This window comes from Perca flavescens, chromosome 19 (assembly GCF_004354835.1).
Source record: "Perca flavescens isolate YP-PL-M2 chromosome 19, PFLA_1.0, whole genome shotgun sequence".
Taxonomy (NCBI): Eukaryota; Metazoa; Chordata; class Actinopteri; order Perciformes; family Percidae; genus Perca; species Perca flavescens.
The window spans coordinates 15,053,823-15,077,676 of record NC_041349.1 but is presented as its reverse complement, the minus strand read 5'-3'; the positions used below and the strand labels follow the sequence as shown (position 1 = coordinate 15,077,676).

The following is a 23,854-nucleotide window of genomic DNA, read 5'->3' as shown; positions in this document are numbered from 1 at the left end:
TATGTCATTAATTAGATTGGGTTAGATATATATATACTGTATATATATATATATATATATATATATATATATATATATATATATATACTTGGTACAGTGGACTTCTTGAACAGGTGGGTTCACTTGGTAAGCAGAACAAGGTTAGCCTGTTTTTTGATTCAATTCAACTTTATTGTCACAAGTCACAAGTAAATAGCAATGAAATGTAGTTAGCATCTAACCAGAAGTGCTTTAAGCAATGATGCTTAACCTTGTATGGACATGCATGCATGAGCTACAATACTGTACAAACCGGGATTACTTTTAGCTTCCAGCCCTAAAATGAACATTGTGACAAATACTGTATTCTAATTTTTATGCATCTCATAAAATGTACTGTGCTAAACAAATGACTGCCATAATTATACATGACTGCAGTCTCCAATGCAGGGAAACCTCAGTACCACATAATACCACATTGATTATTATTACTACATCTGTAAATATTGTTATGTACTTCAAATGAACAGTCAATAACCACCAGGTGATTTTTATTATACGGAATCAAAATGCCTTTAAATTTCATCCATCCATCTTCCATCCATCTTCGTCCGCTTATCCGGTGTCGGGTCGCGGGGGGAGCAGCTCCAGCAGGGGACCCCAAACTTCCCTTTCCCGAGCAACATTAACCAGCTCCGACTGGGGGATCCCGAGGCGTTCCCAGGCAGGTTGGAGATCTAATCCCTCCACCTAGTCCTGGGTCTTCCCCGAGGCCTCCTCCCAGCTGGACGTGCCTGGAACACCTCCCTAGGGAGGCGCCCAGGGGGCATCCTTACCAGATGCCCGAACCACCTCAACTGGCTCCTTTCGACGCAAAGGAGCAGCGGCTCTACTCCGAGCTCCTCACGGATGACTGAGCTTCTCACCCTATCTCTAAGGGAGACGCCAGCCACCCTCCTGAGGAAACCCATTTCGGCCGCTTGTACCCTTTAAATTTGAATACACATATTTATAGCTCTCCAAAAGTATAAACCTTCAGTGAATAAAAACACAATTACTTCAATGATCCTCTTAATATCAATCAACGATAACTCTTACATTTTTTAGGTGTATGTTTCAAAAGGTAAAATATAAAATACTAGCGTAGAAATCTAGACGCACCCTAGTGGCAGCAAATTTATTTTGCAGCCAGAGGGGGGTCTAGGCACTCTCGATTGACTTGCGAGCTGGAAAAACCAAATTTTGGTCACAAAATTCACATCGTGTATAGAGTCGGTGGGCAGGGCTTGTGGCTGCTGCTGCTGGGAACAGCGGTCTTCTGGAAGATTTAGAGTTAATCTTTTCTTTGAGGAAAGAATAAAGAACAGCACAGAAATCATTCTTAAAAAAGGAAGATGTGTTCAGAGTTTTGCCGACCGGATACGCAAACGTTTAATCTATCAACTAGCGTTGCTCTGATTGGTTGTAGCGCTATCCTATTATGTGCAGACGGAATTTGAAAGACAACCGTTTATCCCGTCCCTCGGATTGAGCTCCAATGGTGAGTTCCCAGACCCTACATCTGGATGTGGGTCTGGCTTGTCAGGTTAATAAAATACAATATTAACGTGTAACCCTGTAATGTTGTATCAGTATTACAACAATACTTTATCATTGTAATTTGAATACATATAAAGGAGCAAGTAAATGCATGACAACAAAATGGAGCAAACTTAAAATGTATATGTATATATATAAATATATAAAGTACAATAAAAATATATTAATATGAAGAATTTTAATTGAATTTTTCAATTGAATTGACATCGTTAATGAAAATATAGCATATTGCATGCACTGTAACAATGGACAGGGAACCTGCACTGGTTAACATCTTATTAAAAATGCAGTAACCTACGTATCTTTGAGAAAAAGCCACCCAGAGGGAACAGTGTGTAGACATGAGTCAGGCCCAGAGATTTAAGACACATCAGTTCATTGAGAATGTCACAGGAGGGATGACTGATGAGCTGGAGCAACTTCAGAGGGTCTCTGGAGCGGATTGTAGTCAGTGACTCTGTCAAAAGGACTGCCAAGGGCAGGACATGCATCAGTGGAACCAGGAGGTAGACTAGACGCTCCTCCACTTTTACATACCCACTTAAGTCTTTGGCCCTGTCTACCTTCGTTATGGCCTCAATAATGTTTGCCTTGAAATACAACAACACGTTGTGTCTGGCTATCATGTGACTTTCAAGTCTGGTGACTGAATCGCTGTGGAGGTCCCTGACTTGTGTGGAGTATCTACGAGTAAGCTCAGTTTGTTCACAGTAGAGCTCAACAGACTTGAGTGCATTCAGCAAATCTTCCCGAGCTTGATTGATGCAGTTTGGCTCCTGATGCCTGTCTTGCTGGGTTAAAGATGCAAAAGCACGGTTGTAATATGCAATCGCTGCCCAACAGTGGTCCTCCTGTATGGCCTTAGTGTACATCTTGATACTCTCTGCAAGCTGTCTCTTTTCACGCAGCTCATTGCCAAATGCAGTGTAGTGGTGCAAGTTGGATGAGGGTGATTGTTTCTGTCTGAGTTTCTCCCTTGCTGTTTTCAGGTCTTGGGTTAGTTTGTTTTTTAAGTCCATGATAGAATCATTCTCACTGAAGTTTGTGAGTAGCCACATACCCCAGAATTCATTCAGCGCAGACAAATATGAATCTGCTGGCTTGCTGTTACTGCTTTTGTACACTTCATCTAGTGTATTAAGATAATGACTGAAGAATTCTTCCTTCTTCTTTATCTTTGGGATGTCACACTCCAAGTAGCTAGCTAGTGTTTGTGCCACAGAGTCATTTCTGGCATCTTTAAGTGTCTTTATTCCCAAATCAGAGGTTTTTGTCAACACTTTCAAAGCCAAAGATTTAGATAATTCATTGATGTGGCTTTTTTGATACAATCTAAATTGTACCACAAAATAATGTCGATGAACTAGCATGTCATTAGATATATTTTCCAATAAAGATCGATGTTTGCCTATTAAAGCCAGCGATTTAAGTAACTCTGACAGATGGCTGGGGCAGATAATGAGTTGAGCAGACCCAGGAGATCCTTGTCTAGCAGTACGGCCAAATGCCTGGGCCTCCACACGAGCATTCTTTGGCAGAAAGGTCTGCACAACGAACAAACCTCCATCTCTCTTTACCTGGTCAGAAACCTGAAGGTCTGTCCCACGACCTGCAAGATTTGTTGCTATAATGACCTCTCTTGCATCAAGCTTCTTGGCAAAGATTGCAGTATTGTCCATGTTGTTGCTTATGTAAAGCATCTTGTTAGGGATTTTATTTCCTAGCGCATGGTAGAGAACCTTTGCTCGTTTGATGGTCTCACAGATGACCAACACAGCTCTTTGAGCCCTATATGGAGTAGGGTTGGCTTTTGCAGTGACAACATTGCAGATTTTCTCAATCCATTCTTTTTCATCACCTACAATCACTCCTTCAACCTCAAACAGCTTTCTGCGTTTGAATGAAGGTATCCGACAGGTCTTGATACCTTCATAGATTTTCTGCAGCGTCTCAGTCTCTGTTTGTTGTCCAAGAGTCCCAGAGATTCCAAATATCTGATTCCCATACTTTTGAAGCAAGCCAACATTGGACATATAGTTCGTGATGGCTGTCATGTCGCTCAGCTTGCACCCATGTTTCATTTCAAGAAACTGCTGTAGCCCATCTGTCCATTTCATGTTGTTTTCAACAACACCTGTGCAGCTGTAGTCAACAGGCACTATCCCATGTTCCTCAATGATATATTCGTGATCCATTCTCATGGTTTGTGCGTAAAATGCATTTTCAATCCAAACCTTTAATTTAAATTTGACCAGCTCTGAAAGGAAGCCCGGCACATAGCAGCTAAATGTATCTTGGCTCAGTTGGCATGGTGTGAAATGCAGAGCATGTTCTATTTCTGCTTGCACAGCTCTCTGTATACTGTTTTCATCAGAATACATGTACTGACAGAAGCCTCCATTAATTAAAAGCAGTGGCACTCTCTGCCTTTCAGCCGTTTCTTCTTGTGGTCCCTTGTTCAGTTCCTCTATTGCTCCATCTTTGTTTAAGCAGTGTAGAGCAAACTGGCAAGAGGGGAATCTCTTCTCTACTGCCTCAAAGAACTTTGCCAACTGGGCAGCAGTAACATTTGCAGTTTTTTCAGTTAAAAGGCTCGGGTTCCTTTTAAGTTCATTGACTGAACCTTTTGCCAGTATACCTGTGTCCTCGGCCATTTGAAGGATTCTGAACTCATCCACATCTTTGCCCTTTATGTTTTCGAGCACAACATGAGGGAAGGGGTATGTTTGCCCCACAGTTGTCTTTGTGCCAATCTTTGTGTACTTATTAACAGTGGACCATATGAATGCCAAGAGTGGATTGAGATGTTGCAAAGCAGGCATATCACTACTTATATAGACTACATGAAGACCCTTATCTAGCATCAAAGAATCCACTTCATCCACAATTGCACACTGGAATGTTCTTTGCCCAAATATGTCCATCCTATGAAAGTGATGCCGGAGCCAGTCTCCAGCAAATTCTTCCACAGTACCATAAACAACCTGACACTTATAGCATTCTTTTGAGTCTTTGTCTTGTTTGTTGGTGTTGCAGCTGACGCTGATTTTCAAAACTTTATAAAAGTTTTGCCATTCATCCAAATCTCTCTCTGCAAGAACTGATGAGCTGGACATGATGTCTACCGTTTCTCCTCTCATAGCTCGAAAAGCTGCAAACATTGCCACGATACATGACTTCCCCTCTCCAGTGCCAACCTGAATTAACTGCCCTGTTTTGGAAAGAGCCATAATACACCAGCTCACCATCTGTGTCAGTCGTGGTTTGAACTTCTTAATTTCTTCCACAGCCTGACAGAGCCTCAGCAAGTCTTTTTTCAATCCACTCTGCTGTGATCCATTATTGTTTGACGTAGAATCTTCCTTGATTGATGATACAATGTCTTTCACGTCATCTAAAAGCTTTTCATCAATTTGGTTTAACTTCTGGTGGCGGATTTCCTCAAGAATTTCATCCAGTTGCTTTTCTGTGTCATTGGCTAAAGATTTCTTGAGGGCCTCATCTGTTACAGTCCTGTCTCGGACCAACTCAATAAGTGTCTTTCCGTGTTGACATCTCCAACTGGGAGTGATGTAATGAATCTCTATACAGTGCAACATGTTCAACATCCATGAGAGGAGATGTGATCTGTCAGTTGTTGTTGACTCAAATCGCTTTAGAAGAACATCGAACAAGTCAGCGGCATCCACCGGGCTCCATTTGATATTTGTAACCAGTCCTTGCAGCTTGTTGAGAAGAACCTCTTCATTATTTTTGGCGGTCAAGTAACTGTGAGCAAGGAGTGTAGTGTTGAGTCTGTTAAGCAATTCTTCAACTTCCTCCATTTTGTGGGAAAACTGTCAAATATTATGGAAAACAGAAATGGAAAGAATTTGAATTTTGAGATTATTTCTTTAAGGTTTAGTAGGGAACTTTTATATTATATATATAAATAACTAAAAAATACCTTTTTGTCTTATTTGCGGAAACTCTCACTATAAAAACATCATGTGTGTTCCTAATGGCAATGGAAAGATTCCACCAGCCTAAAGATGCTAATCCTATCCTGGACACAGTGGGCAGAACCTCTTCCTCTCTCATCTCTATCACCTTCTCTCTTTCTTTTTTTCCTCTTGTCCTGTATCTCTTCCCTGAGCTGAGTGTTTTCATTTTTATCTGTCTCAATAAAGACAGACTCAACGGATAGCTATATGTTAATGTTGCCAATGAAAATACAAATATATGGGTGAAAGTTAAACTATGTTTATATCAATGATGCTTGGTGCTAATATATTGTCAAAGTTGATGGACGTTTTTCTGATGTCATATTTTTAATATTAAGATGCCGGCCATATTATCTGCCCACAGAACTTTCCTCCTGATGCAAATTCTATAAACATTATTCACTGTTTTTGGTTTGTTTTGTTTCATCTCAAGTAGAACAAAGGAACTACAACTGCATTTAATTGTGTAGCCCTGTGCTTGCTACAACATTAGAATTGAAATTGGTATGAATATGTTTCTAATTATTAGATTAAAGCTGTAGTGCATGGTTTCTGTCTCCCCCATTAAGGAATTCTAATGACAACAACACTGTTGTTGCATCCACATGATGCAAGCCTCCCCCTTTCATTTTATTGTCATTCTACGATACAGGGTTGAACAACAAAATGCAGTTGTTGTCTATTTGTGCTACACAAGAAACACAAAACAAAAACAGTAACGCATTCCTTATTTTTTGAATTTGCATGGGGAGAAAAGTTCTGCAGGCAGATAATATGACTGACATCTTAATGTTAAAAATTCAACATCAGGGAAACATTGTCCATTAACTTTGATGACGTTTGGTTTGAGCACCATGGCTTCATTGATATAAACACAGAGTTTCACTTTCACTTGTATATAGTTTTTATTTGATTGTAAGATTATCTTAGTGCTGGTAACACTTACATATACATATCAATCAACGCTGTGTTTACCTTCTTCACTGAGACAGATGTTAATTAATATAAGCTCAGCTTTGGCAAGGGAATCGCTTCTGTAGTTTTTATAGCTGAACAGTATTATTACTCTGACTATCAAATATTCACAAATACGCATCAAAACACCTACACACATTGTATTATGTAGCTCTTTTTGTTATTAATGCATGTATGTAATGTATTGTTTTAGTAATCTGATACTCACCTGTTAACAAGATGAGAAGTGATGTGTGTCTTTAAAATGCTGGAGTTGATCTGAAGCCCGAGCAGTTGTTTCTTTCTTTTAAGTCTTTTGTACTTTTTTTTTTTTTGGGCACCGCCCCGAGGGGATTTCTTGCCATACTTTCCATTTATTTGTTGGACTTATTGTAAACTAAGTTTCCAATAAGAAAACACACACTTGAATTCCCCTAAATTCTCGAGCGGTAACAACATGGTTTTTCTTTCACTTTCTTCACAATCGCACAACTTCTTGGAAGCATACTGTATCATGTGTGCTCAGGTGACAGTGACCTGTGACACCTAAAACATTCTGATGAACATGTTATGACAACGGATCATCATACAATTGATATTTATTTACATGTAAATGCTTTTAACTGAATTTTGGATCAGCCTTGTTTTACACGGGCTATAGCATAGTATATAATACAAGTCAGCATTTCTCTATTATTTTAATTTAGGAGCTTTTCTTTATTCCTGTATTCAAATTAATAAAATAGTATGCATACAATTGTTTCAAAAGTCTTTAACTGAGGTTAAAGTGTTCTTAGTTAAAGGTCCCTGGTGTTTTTGAAAGACATTATACTTCCCAAAGCAAAAACTTAAAGAATTCAGAAAATAATATTGAGTTTGAGCTTTGAATTACATTGGTGCTAACGGTTTTAATCAGGTATATTATGATGTAACTGTAATAAAATATGTTACAATCAAAACTTCTACTTATCCTGAAACAAAAGCAGATTCTCATGATAGACTCCTAATTTACAGTCTTTGGTGAGCTTCTCCCATCTGCTGGACAAATAATGTCACAACACTGTCTATGTAGGCTACTATAGTTGTAAAAAACAGCTGTGTTTACAGCTGTGAAAAACATTTAACGACAGTTTGCATGCTGCTCTTATTCAATGATATGTATGTACAGTATACATGTGTACAGTATACAGTATGAATGGTCTCCCATCTGCAGGAAAAAATAATGTCACAACACTGTCTATATAGTCAACAGCTGTGAAAAAATATTTAAAGACCGTTTGCATGCTGCTCTTATGCACAATAACGGGTTAGAACTAACTATAAAGCCAGGTTTCTGTGCAGTCACCATTTCTTAAAAATCAGTACAGTCTCTCACTGACTGTCCAGGTGTCGTCCATCTACAGTTGACATGAGAGTATGTTTTGTGCTAACAATATGATAATCTTTTTTTGTTCAGGATTAAAGATTTGCCTACATCCCTACCACTTATATCACAGCTTGGTTTTAAAATGATCTATATCAGAGGCCACACCTTTTGTAACAGCACAAACCTGATTTTGGGATCAAAACTTTTCAACGTTGTTGTTCTAGCCATTTTTACCCAAAGTGTTGTTTGCATGGGCTGATTCTAATCCCCACTTGAACAATCATTTAGTTTTATCTAAATTTTAAGATGCAATTCCATCTTGGGATTTTTTGTGTGCGATTTCTGCAGGGTGGACTTTCAGTAAAGGCCTATAAGGAAAACATAATTGTAAAGACAAAGTGTGAGACGAAATTGCCTAATTGGATGTGGCCCATTAAATGGATACATGATCTTATTGCTTCTCTCGTTTTTTTTTATACATGTAGAACATGTTTCTGGAATGGATTAAGGAATACAATGTTTGCGTGTATGTTATATTAGTCACACTTTAAGAAGCTTTTGTATCCATGCAGTAATTGTCAGTCAATAATTAGAACACTGCAGTTCCCTTATCTGTCAGCACAGAGGTTCAGGACATCAACAGAGGATGACAACACCGCCCTGTTAAACTGGGCGAGGACAACCGGTCGGTTTGCATTGAGATGAAGACAGTAGGTGGAAAGGTGCCCACTTGTGTCAAACCCACGCTGTAAGAAAGAGACCGGAAGTAATGTGAATTTTCTTTCAAAATAGTAGTGCAAAATGTATCAATTCAAAAAAATGATATTACTATTTAAAGTGTAGGCCTAGGTGAAGATGTTAAAATAATGGAAGATGAATCTTCTGCCCTCCAGTTTTAAAATTTGGGCGGATGGTGGCTAAAAGCCGACAGAAACCAAATTGAATTTAAACTTGGTATTAACCTCCGAAAACACTAATAACTGCAAATTGTTAACTGGTTTCACAATAAATTACTTCTTAAAATTATCCCTTTAAACTTCCCAAATCTGCAGGCTAATTTATCTTCTTTTAGTTTGTCAAGTTGTAGCCTAAATTTGACTAGTGATGATGTTCTAAGTAGGCTAAGAGTGCCTGCCTCCTGATTTTGGTAATATTGTTAATTCTGTAATTATTATTTTGTAGATCACATTTGCATCGAATAAATTAAAGAAAATGAAGAAGAAAAAAAAGGTAAAGCTTGTGTGCAGCGATTCCAGAGTGTTCCGAGCAAGAAAATGGCTTGATAATGCAAAATAACAAAAATGTTATGACTCAAATACTATAGATCCATTTTAATCGCAGCATTTGTTTTCAGCGAGACACTGAGCGTGCACGAGTAAAGCCTTTTATTTTGAAATCTTTAATACCGGATGTTTATGTATCCCTCGCGGCTGACAGCAGGTGTAAGATAATTACCAGAGTGAGTCGTGTCACTCGCGCATACGCATTTTGCAAAGGAAACGTTATCATCGTTTGTCATCCATAAATCTCGCCCGTAGAGAAAATAATGTGGTTTTAATTCAGGAATTTAGTTTTTAACCACCTTTACTGATCATGACAGGAGATGGAACGGTAAGTCCGGAGTTCAAACTATCTCTAAAAGCGTGCGTTTGATGCAAGCTAATTTTAATGTTTCAGGAAAAGAAGAATTGGTTTAAAATTGTTTGGCGAAAAGTGTTTGAGACATGGCTTTATGGTTATTCGTATTTATTTTATTAATTTAAATGTTTATTAGGAGAATGAGGTGGGGGCGGTCGACCATGGATGGAGTGCAGCAGCAGAAAGTGCAGCTGAGGAAAGACGACCTGTGAGTACCTGTGGAAAAGATGTAGTTTTATAGTGTGTGTGTGTGTGTGTGTGTGTGTGTGTGTGTGTGTGTGTGTGTGTGTGTGTGTGTGTGTGTGTTGATTCTCAAATATGGGCGCAAACACTGCAACCTAAATTCCATCTTCTTCTTCCACGTATTTCAAATAACATTTTATCCTCAAACAGGTAAACAACCAATTTGAGTTAATTGTGTTAGCCGCACTGCTGGATTACTGCTTTTTTTTTTTTTTTTTTTTTTTTTTTTTTGGGCAAAGTATGGCTGGCATGTAGGCCTAGTTGTGTCAAGGTCAACACACCCACTGGGTAAATCCAGTGTCATGATGATGTAGCTGAATGTCTTCTGCGCTGTCACGTCTGCGATTTAACCATAGAGAGCAGAAAGAATATGCTCTCATCTCGTCACACTGGTTTGACCTCATCATGTGGCTTTTCCATAATTCCATAATTGAACATTTTATTTAATGGAAAAGCATCAATGTTCTCACTCTGTAGAACCTTTTGAGTGAACATGTTAAGTTTGACTTTAATGTAGATGCTATATCTAACTACTTCATGTATGTTAAAATAAAAAATAAAAAAGGTACCCTTTGCAGTATAGTCTCACAAAATGGATTACAACCAGGGTTCAAAATTAGCAGCATCTACTAGCCAAATGCTGGTAAAATATGCAGTTGGGTGATAGATTTGCTTCACTCACCAGCCAAAATCTCAAAATAATGTAGGCTACTTTCTGTAGGGTACAAAGAACTCTGAAGATGGGAACGATCAGACAATATCTTAATAGTGATTTACTGCAGCATTAGGCAATAAGTATAATATATATTTTTTTAAACATATCTAATCTTAATTTATTATAAAACGTACCTGCATTCTGGAATTGGAGATCTGTTTATCGTTTTTAGCGTGGTATCCGGCCAGTCTCATTAATGTTTCAGGTATCCAACCATATTTTACTTATTTTTTTCTTAGTTTCTTTTTATATATTTGTGATATTTCTTTCACTAAGGTATGAGATGAACAATGCAGATTTTTTTGTTAAGGCCCGGTAAGTCACTCACAACAGTAAAAACTGGATAGCTGATGATGATGTGTCTTTTCTTCAGAGTATTGGGATGCTACAAAATTTGCGAAAGAAAGTATCCAAAAGCCCTTTCCATTATCAATACCAGGTGAGTGGCCACACACACACACACACACACACACACACACACAGCAAAAATTACAAACTTTCACATCCATCCACTTTTTTACATCTCAAACATGCAACCCCCCCGCCTAAATACAGTAAGAGTTACATTTCACTTCTTCCCTTTCTACAATCCTGGATAACTATTTTAAATGGGCTTCCTTATGATAATGTATTTGTCTTTATCTCTTTCCCTCTAAGTCTCTTGTTTCATCCACCTCTGACTCCTGTGGATCATCTGTGAACCACTCTCGAAACAAACAGGTCAGAGACTGTTTACTTTTCTGACAAGGAACACATGGCTTTCATATCACAGCAAATCAGAATGCATTACAAGCATGACATGTCTTCCCCCGCTTCCCTCCATAAATATGTTTTGTTAGGGTTAATGACGAGGGATAATAATCATCTTCCTGCTGTGGCACAGGTTAAATTCACACTAGAGATGCACCGAAAGACCGGCAGGTCAGTCTGACATATGGCGATTCATGCCGGTCAATGCTACAATTAACTGACAACAGAAGTTATAAGAGTTACAGTTCTCAAGGACGCACAGACGCGACAGCACGGTCTCTTTTTTCCTTTAACTTCTCCGCCGTGTGTCTTGCGGTGTGAAGCGCGTGTCCGCGCTATTCTCGCACATGTTGGGAACCTTTGAATTAACCTGCAACATGTCAGCTGTTTGGAAATTCTTCAGCGTTTGTGCAGAAGATAACACGTTTGCATTATTCAACACCTGCAAGGAAAAAGTAGACCGTGGAGGGACGACACTAAAACCCAAATCACATTTTTTTTAGTTGGATATTGGATGTGAAAAGAAGGAAATGGTTCTAACGTTGCACTTTAGATGTGTGTGAATTTCCCACACAAGGAGTAATTTATATAGTTCTATTTTATAGTGATCCATTATCTGTTCAATTTTTTTTCTATGTTCTGTGCAAAATGTTCTATTAAAGAAAAGAGAGAATAAAATAAATATTTGTGTGTTGTAAAGTGGTTAGAAAAAATTAAATCAGAATCGGCTAAAATCGGTATCTGCTGGCCTAACTCAAAGAAAATTGGAATCGGCCTAGAAAGTTGGTGCATCTCTAATTCACACCCTGTCTCTTGTTATTTGAAGAACAATCTGACTAACTGTTATTGTTATATATATCTAGGTCGGCGTGATTCTGTATAACCAGATTGTGCACTAAAGTTTTAAGTGTCGGCATGTGAAAGGGATGGAGTGTGTTTAGGGTTTGTTTTGATGTGCTAAAGGAAATGAACCAATGGGGAAGGAAGAAAGATAATATCTGAGAGCCTTTGTTATACATAGTTTTGTTTGTGCCTGCCCTTATTTTAAAAGAGATACCATTTTGTCTTGAGCAGTCCTTGAGGCAATAAGTTAATTTCATATCTTGCTCATGCCTCCTCGCAACAATAGTTTAACATGTTCTGCTGTGTCATTCTGTCTTAATTCTTTCAGAATGGAGGGCAGGAAATTCTTTTTAAATCCTCAGTTTTGAGCTTCCTGTCAACAGTCCAAGTGTAATCTAACACCTCTTCTTTCTCATTTCCCTTTCTTTGGTTATCAGAATGGAATCACTGGGCGTTGGCCAGAGTTAACCCTTTTTATGAATATTATTTGGCACATATAAGTAGTTGCGTTATTAAAACCAGATCACAGCATTACCTAAGTAATGTTATTTTCATTGCGCATGTCCCTAAAGACCTTGTATTCTTTTCATCAGGAACCTGGCAGCAAAGGTCATGTAATGGAGGACGTAGGGAGAGAAACTTCAAAGGAAGTAAACCTTGATGACATTTTTGCCCCTCCACCTGAATTTCAGAGTTCACCTCGCGAGCTTCAGCCTGAAACGAAGACTGTGGAAAATGGAGCTGAATTTTCTGAACATCCAAAGGACCTATTCCAGACCCTTAATCCCAACGGCATCCAAGGCAGTTTCCAGACATCAACATTGGCCCAAAACGTATCTGCCGATGGCCATTTTTATGACATATCCCTGAACTCGCCAGATTTATTTAATCCAGTCTTCGCTCAAACACAGAACCTCTCAAAAACCTTGCATTTAAAAAGCTCTGGCCTGTTTAAAGATGAAGGCGTCAATCTTTCCCAGGCTGCTAAAGGAGAGAAGTTACTTCACACTGAACGCACTACGGAGGTAAACCCCTTTGATAAATCTTCCAGTATTTTTGTAGACCCATTCAAATCTCCATCAAACATGGAGGATAATCGGTTCCAGTCTCCACAGCCAGTGATGACGAACCCATCATATACTGCCACGACCAAAGAAGTAGATTTGTTTCAAACAGTTCCGACTAAAAGTGGAGAACTCTTCAACATCAGGGAAAACAAACAAGATCCCTCTACCAAAGAGGACCTTTTTGGCATGTCTTTTTGGAAGGTAAATCTGGATGTATTTTCATCTTCGTCTACAAATACAGTCGACCCATTCCCAAGCCCAATCGCAAGGGATTTATTCCAAGACCTTTCCAGCTTGGATGACCCGTTCGGTACTACTCCCTCAAGACAATATGACCCTTTCCAAGATGTTTTCCCTGGGACTCCAGACAGCTTCCTACCTTTTCCCTCGGACACTAATGGCAAGGATCTATTTGGGATAACCTACAACAATACAGCCTTTAAGGCCCCAAACTCTACACCTTCACTCAACAGCCCGTCAGAAATGAAGTTGGACATGCTTTCGTCACCAGATCGCTCCAAGGCAACTCCATCAGAATCTCATGCAGCCGTCCGACCAAAGTCTTCTAACGGGCCACATGCTATTTTCTTGACGAATCCTCAGGGAACCGAGTCTGATATTTTTCAGCCGAGTCCCTTCAGTCGGGCCAGGAATATGTCCGTGTCAACCAGACCATCTCCAGCTGACATGACTCATGTATGTAACAAGTGTCATTTGATATATGGACAACCATAAAATCCATATTAAATGTTAACACATTGTGCAGGGTCCCACTGTACTGTAGGATGCATCTCGCTGACAAATAGCTCAAAGACATATTCAGATTTACACGACATGCACTTCATAATTTTTTTTTTTTTTTTTTTAATAATCAAACTTACAGGTGTCAACCTTCAAACGTCCACCAAAGCCACTTCCCCGAAGTAGACCACTAAGGCCAGAAAAGCAGCCCGTGCCGGAAAAGCCACCAAAACCAGAAAGGCCACCTCCACCCACGCCCGCAAACTCTGTATGCAAACAGCACAGTTTAACATAATGTTTTTATAGCTCTGCTTTAACTCTTTGCTACTGCAACTGCTATGCTTTTAATTGCTGTTTTTGCCTCTTTTGGACTCTGTTTAGGTTGAACCTGAAGCAACTGTGCCAAAAATCGCTCCCAAACCAGCCTTCAGACCAGTCCCAAAACCAATTATTCAACACAAAACAACTCCGGTACGCATGCTGTTTAGATTTGACTTAATCAGCTGCCCTTATTTGCTTGGCTAACAAAGTTTTCTCAAATATTGGTCCAAATATCGATGAGGAACAATGTAAAAGGTCATACATAGGTAGTTTGAGGATGGAACATCATCTTTCTGTGGGCATGTTTCAAATATATTTTTTTTTTTTTTTTACTTACAGGAAAGTAAACCAATTGAATCTGAGAACTATCTCGTCTTTGAAGACATCTTGTTTGTTGGACAGGTGAGTTTTAAGTTAAAGTGATTTTCAATATTAATTACTAAATGTTTAGTTGCAATTAACACATTTCTTAGGGGGAAAAGTCACTTCAAGAAAGTGAAAGAAACATAATTGAAAGATTAAAAGTCTAAAATTATAGTGTTAATTAAACCCAGTAATATGAACACGTTGGATCGTACACGTGTTGCTGTTCTCCAAGCTTTAGTAGTGGAAGGCCCATTTGCTGAGGCCGTTCATCATTCAATTGTGATGTGAATTCAATCTAATGTTTACATATGTGTCATACAAGAGGGAATGTTGTCTTGATTGTGGTATTAAAGAAAAAACAAGCCAATATATCTCCTATGGAAAAAAAGGTTTGGGATGGATGGACATGGCAAACATGTACATATTGTGTTCTGGATTATTATCTTTTTGTTGTCTTTACGGTATAAATGTTGCTTTCACTAAAATCCCTAAACAGGAAAAGTGTGTTGAAGACTGGCCTGAAGACAGCCCTCAACTTAACCCTGACTTCAAACCAGTAAGAAAACATGTTCAAAATTCAACTGCAATTCTTTCTAAATATGTTGTCATGCTACCTGGAACTCTCCGCAACCTTCTCTATGCAAAATGAATGTTCTGTCAAACACATTTCAGCTACTAAAGGGTGTTTTTCTCTTTTTTTTTTTCAAAGTCTGGAACATTAAGACTCCGACGAGAATCAATGAAAGTAAGAGACAAGTTATTTCTCTAGTTGGCATAGTTTGTTTGGTAGCCAAAAGTAAATGCTAAAAAAGGCAAATTTTTCTCTTAGATAAAGGCAGACTCTGATGGAGGAAGTGGCGAGGATCAGGATGACTCTGAGACTCACGGCAAGGTACTATCTGACAGTCTCACTCGTCAGTCACTGTTAGACATTCTGTGTTTGTTGGCAAGTATATAGTTTAGCGTTTATTTATTTGTTTTACAGAAAAAGGACAGAAAGTTTAGATTGTCCATGCTTTCCAGAAGAGGGTCAAATGTAAGCGAAGCAATGCAAAATCACATTTTCACTACACTGATTGTGTTTGCACGTTAATCTTCATAATGGTAAGGATTTTCTGCTTGCAGAAGTTTCCTGATGACATAACTGATGAGAGGAGCAAGACCCTACCCACCTCTCGTAAATTATCAAAGGTAACAATCAGGGTGGCTGGAATCAAATAGAAATTGTGTAAGCCTAGTCTTAATGAAATTTCCCAATTTGGGATCAATAAAGTCTATCTAATCCTATCTAAAAAAAACATCCTACTTTCTTCAATATCTGTGATTCGATACTGTATACTACAATATTAAAACTTCAAAGCCAGTTAAACACTTGATCCAGAAGTAAAATCTGCTCAAATAAATCGAGACAAAAACTATTGTTACATTCCATCTGAATACACCAGTGTGTTTATGACAGTTTTTAAAAGTTATTGCTTCTGTTTTTCAGGAGTATTTTTTAGACCTACCAATGTCTGCACAAGAGAATGAAGATGAGGATTGGAATGGGATGGACTATAAGGTGTGTTATCTTGTTTCTGTATTTATGATTGGTATTAATAAAGCAGTGGTGGTTTAATAATGTTTCATCTTTTGTCAACAGAAGAAACCTTTGAAGACCAAAGTCAAACAGCTGCTAAGAAGAGCATCCGTTGCTTCTTCCGTGCCAGAGGGAAAGCACGTGCACGGACATTTACCTCGGGAATCAAAGGTGATTATTATTCGAAGTGCAAGTGTGTGCTGAAGGGTATTGATTTAGGTTTTCCTAAAAATCGTCTTCTGAATCTGCCGTGGAAGTTTAAATGCATTCCAGCCATCCTATGGTGGGTCTAAAAGTCGCTGGCGTACATGTGACTTCTTACATCTAGGCCGCAGTTTTGATGATGATTTCTTTGTCATTCCACAACAGGACGATGACATTAATGAGAAAAAAGTCGGCAAAAAAAACTCCATCATACGCCGATGGTCAGAGGTAAAGTACCTGCAGTCTGCCAAGTGTTTACCAAACTACGTGGATCATTTTTAAAAAGGTTTCAAAGCATTATTTTTCCTTTTTTATATTGAGCATTAACAGCTTAAATTCTCCCCATAATGCAAGTCAACGTTTTAGTTTCTTAAAGACAAATGTTGGTCTCTCTAAACCGTAAACAGTGGTACACATTCTGAAGCAGTGTTTGGTTGTCTACAGGGGACAGTTTTGCATGACAGCACTGGCGAGGAGGGGAGATTGGAAGCCCAGCACGAAGAGGTTGACAGCCATGGATTTGTATGCTCTTTGTTATACTTACAATAATGATACATAGCAATATGCACATAAATGCCAGCATGCTATCATGGTTGAAAAGGGCACAATTACTTAACTAACTTAATTACTTTAGACTTAAGACATTTGACCATTTAAAGTGAGAACTGCGAATAATCAGGCATGCATTGATTTGGGCAATCTAATCTTTTCTCTCTCCAGAAGAAAAAAAAGAGGGTGAAAATCAAGTTTGTGCCACACAGAGGATACGCCATCACTGTAGAAAAGGTATCCCACATCTACTGCACTTAATATTTCATCCTTTCAAGCATATTTTATTAAGGAATGTGTGTTACACTAACCCTTTTTCTCTGAACCAAAGGGAGCACACGGATATACACCTCGCAAAAGCTCAAAGGTATGATTTATATCCATTTGAATTTTGTGAGTTTGAACAGTCACTGTGTGTGTGCTTTGCTCATACATTGTATTTATGGTATGAAGACGTCTAAGCAGTATATCATGTTTAGCGTTTTCTTTTCTCCTAAGGAGAAATTACAAGATGAAGTTTTGGGTGCACATGGCTACACACCTCCACTCCTCCAGTCCCAGGTAACAGTCAGCTATAGTTCAGTTAACATTTAAACAACAGCAATACATACAGTATGTCATAGGACAATGAATAATGAATTCTCTCATAGTCTAATATGAGGGTGAATGGTCTGATTTATGTCCTGTGAATTACTTGCAGAGATGACAGTTTCTGTGGTTTAAGTTCTGCTTTTTTCAGTTAGCGTAGATTAACAGTTTCGGAAAAGATACTGAATTGCTGGCTTGCATATGACAACTAGTTATTACAATTTTTATTTTAAATAAAATTCACTTCCATAACACAACACAAAACAACTCCATCCCTTCTTTTGTTCTGATACAATTTTCTACATCTGAGTAAGTTATATTAATTTCACTATTAGGATGGTACTTTTGTGGATGTAGAGGAGAGAGGCCACAGTCTCCATTCATCTTGCAAGGTACTATTTTTCTTCTTTTTACCATTTTTTGATACATTCTTTGACATGTTCATCCATTTGAATATACTGTAGTTATTTGCTGACTTGAATCATGCTTGAAAAATAACTTTTATAAACAATGTTATTTAGATGTTTTGAAACAGAAGACATTTTATTTTGCAGTGGCTCCTATGCAGCATGGTTTTCACTCCTGTCTCATCAAGCATAACTGTTGTTTTGAATCTGTTTCTAAGGCTGCTTCCATGGACGAGGAGCACTTTCAGAAAACACACCGCAGGTCTGCTGAATTGAGTGGAGATGATGATCCATATGGAATGGAAGACTGCCATCCTGTAACTTTCTTTTAATTTAATACTCAGTTTTTTTTATTGAATGTTTCGTCACCTGTTTTCACCTAATGGCTTTTTTTTTTTTTCTTTCATCAACAGAAAAAAACAACAAATATGAAACTGCTGCACGTGGGTCGTCGAACCTCTAAGGTAAAATTTTAAATGTGAAATTGCAAGGCAATGAGAGATGAAAGAAATAGTTTTACTTCAATTGGATTTTGAATTTGTTTTTACTTAATTAGGAGGACATGCTGGAGGACACCGATTATCAGAAAAAGAAGAGCAGCTTCTCGGCAGACGAGTTAGACGATGACTGCTGGATGGAGGACTGCAAACCGGTATTTTTATATCTGAACCAGTGTCTTTGTAACAATGGTGCCATTAAAAAGCTAACCGCAGGAGTAGAAGAACAGTGTAACTGCTTTGTCAAAACGCCATATGATGCAATGAACAGCGCATCCAGAGCGCCGATCATTTTGACAAACTAGTTTAGCAACAGTAGAGAAAATGATCGTAGTAAGTGCGTTTGCTGTTAAATGTGTCATTGTGCTAAATGACACATTTCACAGCAGACGAGAACTCCTTTGAATAAAAGTGTTAACCCATCACTAAACACTTGTGGGAAGAAGAAGAATTGGAAACCTGCAAACCGGTAATTTTGTCACTCATATTGTCACTTTTTAAGGCTTTACTTTGGTGTTATTTAATGTTTTGATTCTCAAAGTTTCTTTTTTTCTCTTCAACAGAAGAAGCCATCTAAACTTAAAGTCTTCAAAAAACCCAAGGTGAAACTTATTAATAGTCACATGAGGAAAGAGGGATTTTTGCTGTCAGATCTTCGAAAACGAGAGCATGACATGCTCACTTTTTATTGTCTCGGTCATGCCAGGGCAAAGCCATGTATCCAGAGTGTGAAGATCCACCCGGAGCTACGTCAAGTGACTACCTGTCAGAGGCCGCCAAGGTACGCTTGCACCTTTTCAAAGTGGAAAACTGAGGTTAGTTAGTAAATGGTTAAACCTAGGTTATTTTGGCCGTGATTAGTATCAAAATGGGATGTCTTGTATCCTTACTGTAGATAACCTTCATCTTTGGTGGAAACCGCTTAGCATGAACGTCCTAATAAATGACCTAGTGTTCGGTAGTTATATAACCCACAGTTTAACTTCTTTTAGCTAAATCATCACGGAGCTCTAACGCTTGATGTAGCAACACACCGTTAAAGCTGACCAACTTGACTCTTGTTAAATTCTGATTATACATTTTGTTTAGGTCATGGGTCAGACCGGACTAGCCTCATGTAAATCACTTATTTCATTGGTTTTGCAGCATAATGTACTGTTCTGCAATAATGTATTAAATAAGCACTGATGTCTGTGTGTTTTTTGTTGGAGTTTTTTAGATACATTTGAGCTTTTCATGGCATTTTCCAAAACAACTGTACAGAAGTCCTGACGGCCCGTTTAAAGATACTGTTTGTAAAGATTTCTCTGTGGTTTGAGTGGTTTCATATTTTTTTACAGTATTTATATATCACCTCGACCTCAAAGCCCATTACACTGAGACAGTATTAGGATTAAATAGAAAAAACTCTTGTCTGAACAATTCTTGTGCACAAAAGACCATCTGACATGATTTATACAGGGTGCACTTTGTTGATTTCAACTGAGAACGGAGAAACTATTATGAAATGTTGTTTTCCACGGTTTGCTTAGTCATCTCTATTCCTGATGGGTAACATTCCTTTAACGTGTGACTGGGCTGGTTAAGCAACATGGCATACTCGCCAACCGGAGTGTAAGGAAGTCTTTCATAATGCCTGGTATTGATGACTTATCCATGTTAATATGTTTAAGTATGTCTCAAAGATCTATTGTGTGTATTCACTCTCACTCATGCAGGCGGAGTGGCTGGCTGCTCAGATGGATGAACAGGCTATAGCAGGTCTGGAGGATGATGAAGAAGATGATGGGGTCAGTTTCTCTTACAACTTGCTAAACATAAATCTGCCACTTCACCACAGTCCATCTCCTGTGTATGCAAGTGAATGTCCTTTTCTGGTAGTGTCGGTCTCAGGAGTGAACCTTTTTTTATTTTTTTTGTCACAGGACACTGACAGTTTGATGGAGTGGTGGGGCTCTGTGGAGCGTGAGTCACAGTATCTTATTTTTAAAGTAACAGATTGAAGAAACTGAGCAATAAAAAAACACAAACAAATAATTCAATGTCTTCATTTACACCTGTCGCTTGATTGGATTTCAGAATGGGATGAGTTGCCCTCAGACGATGAAGACCAAGTCTTAAAGGAGGATGAGTCTAAGTACATCTCTTTAATGTCACTAAACATAACTGTGCTGGAGGGATTGTTTCTGCTGTAGTTGTGATGACTGATTGCAGCGGGAAATGTAGAGCTGAAACAATTAGTCGATCTATTAGAGGATCAAAAGAAACGTAATCAGTAAATATTTTGATAATCGATTAATCGTTTCAGTAATTTTTCAAGCATACATGCCAGACATTTGCTGGATCTAGCTCCCCAAATGTGAGGATGCTTTTCTTAGTCATATGTGATACTGAACTGAATATCTTTCGGTTTTAGACCATTGGTCAGATAAAAGAAGCAGTTGGTCTTTGGGCTCTGAGAAAATCTTGTCACTATATTTTAGACTAAACGATTAATCAAGAAAATAATCTCAGAATAATCAATGAAGTAATTGTTAGCTGCAGCCATAGCTGAATTTGTACCATACTGTATTTGAATTAATTGAGCAACTTGATAAATGGGTCTGATTTATGTTCATAGGGGACATTATGTTTTTGGTATAGACAAAACCAACCTAGTTGGTTTTCAGTGATATGGTCTGTCTTCATTGAAACTGTGTTTGCTCCCAAAATAAATCCCAGGTCATTCACCATCTTAGCGGACAAGGTTCATCGTGGCCTGCATGTCTTCAACAAAATCTTCACCGAGCGAGCGGAGGTCCTCTGGCAGTCCGTCGTCATCCTCCACGCCCTCGCCGACGACATCAACAAGTTCCATCACAAGGCCAAGATCGCCAGCCTCACCGGTGGCACCGCCACAGCCGTGGGTGGTGTGACAGCCATCACCGGTTTGGCTCTGTCCCCCTTTACCTTCGGTATCTCTCTCATAGTTACCGCTGTTGGTGTGGGTGTGGCCGCAGCTGGAGGAATCACGTCAGCCTCTGCTGCCATCTCAGATAACGTTAACAACATGCACGACCGGAAGAAGGTAAGCTGCTATAGGAGACTATGCTTGCATTGTGAAATGGCAGTGTGCGTTCACTGGCAACAGTTCGTACCAAAAAAATAATAAAGATCAAGCACTTGACTTTGACACCAGCAACCCGGGTCGACTCACTGTTTCATCTCATGCTTGAACTTACCTTTTGATTTCTTTCAATGTTTAACCGAAGACTGTCGTCGTTCCCTTTTCTTCCCTAGGTGGAGATGCTGCTGGAGGACTTCGAGGTTCACCTGCAGACCATTGGGAAGGTCCTCCACTTTGTCAATCAGGGCTTGTACAAACTCCGTGGCCATCCTTTACTCAGGACCGGCACCCAACACTACTCTGAGGACTGGGAGATCCGCAGGGCCGTCCAGATGATCAGCTTAGTCGACTCGCCCGTGATGCGGGGGGTGGAGTTAACGGACGCGGCAGTCGCCTCGCTCCGAGGACTCTTCACCGGCATTGACAAGTACTTCATCAAGGACACCCGAGAGCTGAAGAAAGGCTGCAAGAAAGAGGTAGTGGGTCAAATAAAGGAGGTGGCAAATGTGCTCAATGATGGGCTAGTGGAGCTCAATGCTATCAGAGAGGAGCTACAGGATGCTACTGGATACATGTGAGCACCGTCCTGCATAATGCTACTTTGACTGTAGTTATTCACCACCAAGCCCCTCTCCTGGCTAAATGACGGAACTGTTATAATGAAACGTATGGGCCCAGTAGGTCAGTACCTGCTGTTAACTTAATTTTAGACATTAAAAGGGTGTGTAAGGTTGATTTTTTTTTTTTTTTTTTTTTTTTTTAAATCAGTTAGCTTAAGACAGCAGACTCGAGTAGTTATAAGAAGTTTAGACAATTGACAGGATATTCCAATAAATTGCTTTAGTGCTGCAAAAGATTCAACCACCATTAAGCTAATAACGGTAATTATTTTGTTGTAGTTTTGGCAGAGAGGTGTTAATTCAACTCTGGTAGCTCTTGAGGCTGTAGATTACTCTTGTTGCATTTGTATTGTATGAGATGTTTAACATCTTAACTACTATAACAGGAAAGCAGACCCACATCTTTGAGCACTGTGTTCGGTAGGCAAAAAGGTTTAAATATAAGGTGTATCAAAATCTTTGTGGTCACAGATGGCTTAATTTCACATTTGAACAGATTTTCAGTTTAATTTGTCCTCCCACTGTATTTACAGAAGGACAAATAATAAACAGGAGCACCTTACACTAGAATGAGTTCAATAACAGTTTCAACAAAAAATGTATATAAATTCACAAAGTAAATGGCTATTGTATTACACTGTATTATATTGTCAGCATTTCCTATCATCTTGTCCCATTCCTGTTTCAGACATTGGTATAATCAAACAAATGTTAGTAGTTGAGAATCTACAATGACACTTAGTCACACTTGCATTGCCTCATGGAGGTTGTAACATTTGAATGTGCTGTTAAAATTGGCACGTTGATAGTTTTTTATTTGTTAAATTAAAGTTACTGTATTTCGTTTATGGACAGGACTTTGTTTATGCACACATCTTATAAGGATATATTGTTGACATATTCACAATTAAATCAATGTTGTATATAGGGTAATTTATTTTTAATATATCACTCTATGGCCTTGCTTTAAAATGCCAAGAAGCACATCTAAGTAAGAAAGAATGTTTTGTATCGTTGTTTTTAAGTTGGTGTGCAAGGAGTGGACGTAATAAGAGAACAGTCTGACACTGCCTGCACTGTTGAAGCTGTTAGTTACAATATCAGTTACAAAAGCTTGAACACTTTGGACCATAGTTTTTGGTTGCAGCTCTATTTGTAAAGTATTTCTGCATTTGAAGTCACATGTAAAATGTTTGCACAAAAAAAAATTTGCCAGAATCGTTTATAGAAAAATTTTGTGTGAATGTTTTATCTTCATGCAGAATCCATTTTATTCCTCCTCAATCCTCATATTATATTCACACAAAACTAGAGACACACTTGGTCTTACCCATACCCTGTACATGAATGATTTTAAATGTTTATAATATTCTAATTTCAAACTAGTCATTTGTTAATATGTTGTGAATACAGAAAGATTGTTGTATGTTTTAATGTTCAATGTTTTAGTGACCACTTTTGGTCTTACTGGATAACACTTCTGCCTTTATGTTGTTGGAAGTCACACTGTCAGTGCATCTTCCTGCATTATTTTAACCTGAACAGAATGTATCTGTAAAATATATATATTCAGATATTTTAGTGTAACAATGAATCTTTGAATAAAGACTGTTTTACAAAGTGCCCTGTTTAAGACTTCTTTTATTTTATTTTTTAAGTTTTTTTTATGAAAGCAAATAAGAGCTGAATATTGAGCATCTGCATACTTAATTTGGATACTACTGCTGAATTTATAGTAT

At 38.5% G+C, this 23,854-nt stretch overlaps 1 protein-coding gene across 3 annotated transcripts; it reads left to right on the top strand.

Annotated features, from left to right (window-relative positions):
* The first annotated feature begins 9,322 nt into the window (after window positions 1-9,322).
* On the top strand, window positions 9,323-23,738 carry si:cabz01007807.1 (uncharacterized). 3 transcript variants are annotated; one of them, XM_028564632.1, is made up of 31 exons: window positions 9,323-9,492; window positions 9,656-9,727; window positions 10,851-10,916; window positions 11,135-11,197; window positions 12,664-13,833; window positions 14,021-14,146; window positions 14,260-14,349; window positions 14,539-14,601; window positions 15,062-15,121; window positions 15,275-15,310; window positions 15,395-15,457; window positions 15,551-15,601; window positions 15,691-15,756; window positions 16,055-16,126; window positions 16,208-16,315; window positions 16,514-16,576; window positions 16,793-16,870; window positions 17,069-17,134; window positions 17,229-17,264; window positions 17,399-17,458; window positions 17,821-17,877; window positions 18,111-18,209; window positions 18,306-18,356; window positions 18,449-18,544; window positions 18,953-18,991; window positions 19,096-19,170; window positions 20,108-20,179; window positions 20,315-20,354; window positions 20,469-20,526; window positions 21,111-21,456; window positions 21,669-23,738. In XM_028564632.1, exons 1-31 carry the CDS (start codon window positions 9,475-9,477, stop codon window positions 22,071-22,073), a joined length of 3,765 nt encoding a protein of 1,254 aa, XP_028420433.1. In that variant the 5' UTR covers window positions 9,323-9,474; the 3' UTR covers window positions 22,074-23,738. The 3 variants fall into 3 exon arrangements, with proteins under 3 accessions (XP_028420433.1, XP_028420432.1, XP_028420434.1); XM_028564631.1 differs by having other exon boundaries at window positions 17,396-17,458; XM_028564633.1 differs by lacking the exon at window positions 11,135-11,197 and having other exon boundaries at window positions 17,396-17,458.
* The last annotated feature ends 116 nt before the right edge of the window (window positions 23,739-23,854 follow it).

What these genes read in the sequence shown, in the direction of transcription:
- si:cabz01007807.1 (XM_028564631.1), top strand. An exon ending in ACTCTGAGACTCACGGCAAG is followed by an intron (nt 15,458 to 15,550) that starts GTACTATCTGAC and finishes TTTGTTTTACAG; the next exon opens with AAAAAGGACAGAAAGTTTAG. An exon ending in CCTCTCGTAAATTATCAAAG is followed by an intron (nt 15,757 to 16,054) that starts GTAACAATCAGG and finishes TCTGTTTTTCAG; the next exon opens with GAGTATTTTTTAGACCTACC.